At 56.8% G+C, this 5,421-nt stretch overlaps 1 protein-coding gene across 1 annotated transcript in view; it reads left to right on the top strand.

Moving 5' to 3' along the window:
- Positions 1 to 5,036, top strand: part of Chmp6 (charged multivesicular body protein 6) — a 7,022-nt gene extending 1,986 nt beyond the window's left edge. The window contains exons 2-8 of the mRNA XM_005407316.2: positions 623 to 732; positions 828 to 915; positions 1,260 to 1,346; positions 2,025 to 2,090; positions 2,306 to 2,386; positions 3,323 to 3,377; positions 3,999 to 5,036. Coding sequence (XP_005407373.1) covers positions 623 to 732; positions 828 to 915; positions 1,260 to 1,346; positions 2,025 to 2,090; positions 2,306 to 2,386; positions 3,323 to 3,377; positions 3,999 to 4,054 — 543 coding nt within the window. The 3' untranslated portion in view covers positions 4,055 to 5,036. The remainder of the gene's footprint in view (positions 1 to 622; positions 733 to 827; positions 916 to 1,259; positions 1,347 to 2,024; positions 2,091 to 2,305; positions 2,387 to 3,322; positions 3,378 to 3,998) is intronic.
- The last annotated feature ends 385 nt before the right edge of the window (positions 5,037 to 5,421 follow it).

The raw sequence follows: 5,421 nt of genomic DNA, 5'->3' as shown, positions 1-5,421 counted from the left end.
ACACTAGCCTCAAACTCACAGTGATCCTCCTGCCTCAACCTTCTGAGTGCTGGGATTACAGGCACACCCACCATGCCCGGCTGGTGGATCCTTTTTGAGTGACATGACAGGTGGTTTGTCACACACACACACACACACACACACACACACACACACCCTGTTCAGTGTGTTTCTTGATGCATATTAGGGGAAGCGAAGCAAGAATTCAAAATGGGCAGGATGTCCCCAGGTAGGCGCAGGTGCTAGTCAGCTGCCTTTCTGTTCTCTGATGGTGTGAATCTTCCAGAGACTGGTGGCAGCTCCCCGACACACACACTCCAGAGTGCTCCTGCTCCTCACAGCCTTATCCTCCTGCATCTCAGGCTGGACAGTATTTGACTAGTGTGGGATTCACCTTCTTGAAGTTATAGGGGAATGGGTGCCAGGAGCACCCCCAGTTGTGTGACTGGAAATATTTCCCAGTATTGCTGCACATCCTTTGGAGAGATCTGCCTCCTAGATAGAGGACACTGTCAGAGGTTGCCTGGCCTCCTTTGTGAGCTCTCAACCACACAGCCTGCTGTGCGACAGTCTACAAGTGCTCAGCCAAGTGGGCACTGATGCCAGGTGACTCTCTCGGCAGCAACTGAAGCAGCAGCGGGACAAGCTGAGGCAGTACCAGAAGAGGGTCACGCAGCAGCTGGAGCGTGAGCGGGCACTGGCGAGGCAGCTGCTGCGGGACGGCAGAAAGGAGTGAGTAGGGCCTGGAAGTGGGCACATCCTTGTGGGCTGCAGCGGGTGGGCAGGTCCATCAGGGGCCACTGCCCTAACCGTGGCTTCCTCTGCAGACGGGCCAAGCTGCTGCTTAAGAAGAAGCGGTACCGGGAGCAGCTCCTGGACCGGACAGAGAACCAGATCAGCAGCCTGGAGGCCATGGTGAGTGTGTTGGGGGGTGACCTTGAGGCCTTAACGGACTGGACAGGTTGGCTTTTCCCGGGTAAAGTCGGGCCACCCCTGGGTGGTGTGAGTGGGTCGGGTGAAGGGGTTGGTGCGAGCATCTCTGGTGTTGTGGCCTGAACAGCATAGCTCTGCTCTTGCTCACTCAAGCTACTGATGGTCTCTGGTGCCTTCTCCACTCTCTGAAACAAAGAGTAATAGGAGAAGACAGGGAGGGGGCACAGAAGCCATCCTAACCCCTAGCAGACGCTGGCCTTCAGTGGTGTTCCCTGAGCCCTGACCAAGTCAGGAGGGCTTCTGAGCACTGGGTTGGTCCTTTGCAGGTTCAGAGCATTGAGTTCACCCAGATTGAGATGAAGGTGATGGAGGGGCTGCAGGTGGGGAACGAGTGTCTGAACAAGATGCATCAGGTAGGTCCTCATCGGGCCTGGTGGGGTGAGACTGGGCTTCCTGTTCAGTGTCTGAGGCTACCTCTGTGCCCAGCCATTGACCTAGAGGAGTCTGTGGCAGACCCAGCCATGAGTCCTGCTGGGCAGGGAGATACACAGTGGTTGACAGGTGATTCAGGGCCACAGGAACCTGAGAGCAGCATGTCACAGTGATGGGCTTGATCTACAGGTGCTGAGTGACAGGAAGGGCAGTAGGTTGGGGACCCGTGTGGGAAACTGACCTCCAAGGCTGGTCTCGGAAAGCAGAGTGGACATGATCCTAAGAAGAGGCTCAGTGCAGGACAGCCCCCATCGTGCTCCTGACAAGCAGGCCTGACAACAGGCTGGTCCGAGAGCAGCAGGCTTGGCCAGAGGTCATGTTCGTCCCATCTCTGAATCTCTCATCAGCTGTAGGTGGCATGGGCACCAGCCTAGCAAAGGTGCTACTTTGAACCTGCCACTCAAAAGAAATCAAGTCACTTGCCCAGAGAACAATTTCCACTTTTGACTTATTTTTCCCATAATTGTCAAGGTTGGCACAGACTGGGGAACAGCCTGGTGGTGCAATCTAGGCCTCTGAAGCCAGGTCTGAGGGCCCCGTGGCATAGTGCCAGGATGGCAGGACTGTCACTGAGAGCTTCAAAATCTCACCCTCTCTAGGTGATGTCCATTGAGGAGGTGGAGAGGATCCTGGACGAGACACAGGAGGCTGTGGAATACCAGAGGGTAGGTGCTGCCAGGCCGGCCCCCTACCAGCTGGCCAGTGCCATCACCAGCTTGGTGACCCTATGACCAGATGCCCTCCAGGGCCAGACCACTCCACTCCACAGTAGCACTGCTCTCGGGGGTGCACCTAGAACCTCAAGCTGTCTCCTTCATGAGGGGCAGCCTTTCCCTGGGCCCAGCCTGGCACATGTTCACTGCTGCTCTTCCTTCTGCAGCAAATAGATGAGCTGTTGGCTGGAAGCTTCACGCAGGAAGATGAGGATGCCATCCTAGAGGAGCTGAATGCAATCACTCAGGTACCAGGACCCCCGGGCCCCTATTCAGTCCTCTGTGGTATGTGCCACTGATTTATTTGAGCACTTGGCACTGGTTTTGCCCCCGCTGTCCTTCCTAAAGTGGTTTGCATTTACACTAGACCAAGGCATTTTGGGTAGAAATGATTTGGGGGCTGATACCAGGGCCTGTTTCAGCAGCTGCATAGAGCGGAGGCACTTTGTTTTTCTGGTATAACTTTTAGTCAGCAGGTTTTGTTTCCTTTCGGTGTCCCTGATTCTTCTGTGCACGTTGGGCCCTGGGGCTCTGATGGTACATCCTGCCTGCACCCTCACACCCAGGCCCCAAGCTCTGTGATGCCCCCGCAGCACAGGGGTTCCCCATCCATGGACCCTACCTCTGATTGCCAAGGCTGTCCTGGGAAGCCTGATTGGGAAGTTGCCTTTGCCATCCGTGACCTCCTGCTGCTGGAACCTGAGAGCCTGGTGCCCTGCCAGGGCAGGTGGGCCTATAGGTAGACAGCCACAGGTTGACGGGCTACCTGCCAGTCACTGGGATAGCTCTTCACAGACTCACCAGGGTTGGCACCCTCAGAACTCCTGGTGACTGCAATGACTTCCTGGACCTGTGGGCAGCAGTGCCACCAGGGTGCCTGTTTAAAACTTATGACCCTGGCATGGCCCCAACCTTTTGAAGCAGGGTCTCTGGGGACACCCCAAGAGTTGGCCATCATGACCCCCTTAGGATCTCACTGGAGATCCAGGGCAATTGGAGTCTCCAAAAATAGCTGGTGCAGGTCTTTTGAGTGGGAGGGTTTTTGTTCCATTCCTCTGTCCGTCCACCAAGAGCAGTTAGGTATGCAGGACTGACCCCTCGTGGCCCTCTCAGAATAGGACCCAAGCAGGCCGGGGGTGACCTGCCAACCATCTGTCTCATGGCCTTGCATTTGCTCTTCACAGGAACAAATAGAGCTCCCAGAGGTTCCTTCAGAGCCCCTTCCTGAGATGCATCCAGGTACCTCCCACTTTCTCCTTTCACCAGAGTTGGGATCCTTAGAATGGCGAGTCCCAGGAGGGAGCACTGTGAGGCGCCTTCCCCAGCGGGGGTTGGGCGAGCAGGGCATCTCAGGGCTGGCCCTGTGGAGTGTGGCCCCATGGCAGGTCCTGGTTTCCCAGGAGTAGGGCAGCCTTACGCCCCTTTGCAGAGGCACATCGAACATTAGAACTGGTCAGAGGCTTGTGAGCACGAACACTTTTCCAGGGTCAGCCCACATCAGTTATTGGACATATGCAGCAACCAGTTTTTGCCACTGGTTCTTAGGAAGGTTCCTCAGGACCCTGACTCTTCTCAGCAGCTCGTGCATGTTTCCTTCGGTCCCCTGTGGCTCTGGGGAGCTCTGCCCCTCACAGGGGCTGCTGGACAGCTGCATTCCCCTGGCCTGCGTGTTAACGGGAGTAACAACTAAGTGAAAAAGAAGCCCAGGGACCCCAAGGCTGACCGGCACTTTCCCCTTCATGAGCCCAACTGACCACACCCTTTCTGGAGTGGCTTGCCCCCGATGTCCTCTGTGGCCTGACCTCCTCTGGAAGTCTGCTTTGGTCTTTGGATGTCACAAACCTGTCTTTTTCTCCACAGAAAAAGCCCCTGTCAAGGTCAAGACCAGGCAGGCAAACCTGGTGGCAGCCTTCTAACTCGGCCGCTTGCAGGACTTGAGGGACTCCCCAGTGACTGGCCCACAGAGAGTCGGTGTGGCGGCCAGCGTGGACTGCTGCAGGGCGGAGCTCCAGCTCACACGGGGCTCGTGCATCGAGACGACTCAGAAACAGCTCTTACTGTTCAGTCTGAACGTGCTGGCGTGGCTGTCTCACTCTCGTTTCTGGATTAAACGGCAACGTGCAAATAATCTTCAGCCCAGCCTGGCTCTTGGAGGCCATGGTTTCCACAGTGGCCGCGGCATGGACCTACTGCTCCTGGTGCTGTTCACTGCCGCCCTAGCCCCCAGTGGCATGTGGTCCCCCAAGGGGAAAGTGCCAGCCAGCCTTGGGGTTCCTGTGCTTCTTTTTCACTTAGTTGTTACTCCCATTAAGTGGTGATGGGCTTCAGTTAAAGGGTCCCTGCCATGCCTGGCATCAGTTTCCCTGTAGGTTAGAGCCAGAACTCTTGGGAACTAGCATTTGCTGACCCTCCCAGCACCTCTGCCAAGGCACCCAGACTCAAGCTTCTGCTGTTTGGAAGGTATTTTGGAGATGGGCCAGAGGCCACCCCTGCTGGGTCAGTAACCACAGGAGTCCTGACTGCACCCTGTCCCTGTGGGCCTGTGCACTGGGGCTTGACCCTGCTGAGAAAGGACATCTGAAGGAAGATCCAGCTCTAACAGGTGTGGCCCCATGGTGTGCCCCTGGGAGTGCCACACCTCCTGTCCACCAGCTCCTGCGCCGACAACAGCCAGGGCAGGAGGCACAGAGCCCGGAAGCGACTCCTCGCGCATGACATTTGTTTTATTGTCGGACAATCTCACTGGTGTCTTGCTGACCTGTGAGCAGCACGAGATCAGCAGCCCAGGAGAGCCCTAGGCACCTCCAGGGCAACCAGGAACAGGAGAGTCTCTTCCTTATCCCAGACAGGTCGACCTGTGTATTAAAGTTGGCCCTGCATGGCCTGTGGCCTTGTGGACTTGTGTGTCTGTGTTCTGAGGTGGCCCTGGCTGTGCAGGCAAGTGGGAGTGTGAGCCTAACCAACACCTCTGGGCACCAGCAAGGGCCAGATGTGCAGTGGAGGTCCAGTCTTTGGGCTGTGCTGTTGGTGGGCGGAAGGCAGGCCAGCTCATTGTGGCTGAGCCTGATGGTCGCCTCTGGGCAGTGCCTCCTTGCAGGCAGGTTGGTACTCTAGCCCCTCTCTAAGTCAGCTGGCTGCCTGTCATTGGTCAGTGGTTTTCAGTGGTGCCCGAAGTTGCAAGGTGTGGCCTGAGATCTGTGGTAACGAGGGAGGGCAGCTGGTTCAGGGTTATGATGCCCTGGTGGGAAGCCAGGAGCCCGGAGAGCAGCCCCACACCTGTACT

The sequence above is a fragment of the Chinchilla lanigera genome, unplaced genomic scaffold (assembly GCF_000276665.1).
Source record: "Chinchilla lanigera isolate Chin_1 unplaced genomic scaffold, ChiLan1.0 scaffold00105, whole genome shotgun sequence".
In the NCBI taxonomy this organism is placed as follows: domain Eukaryota; kingdom Metazoa; phylum Chordata; class Mammalia; order Rodentia; family Chinchillidae; genus Chinchilla; species Chinchilla lanigera.
Note: the sequence above shows the minus strand (reverse complement) of the source record. Positions and strands in the feature narration are given on the sequence as shown.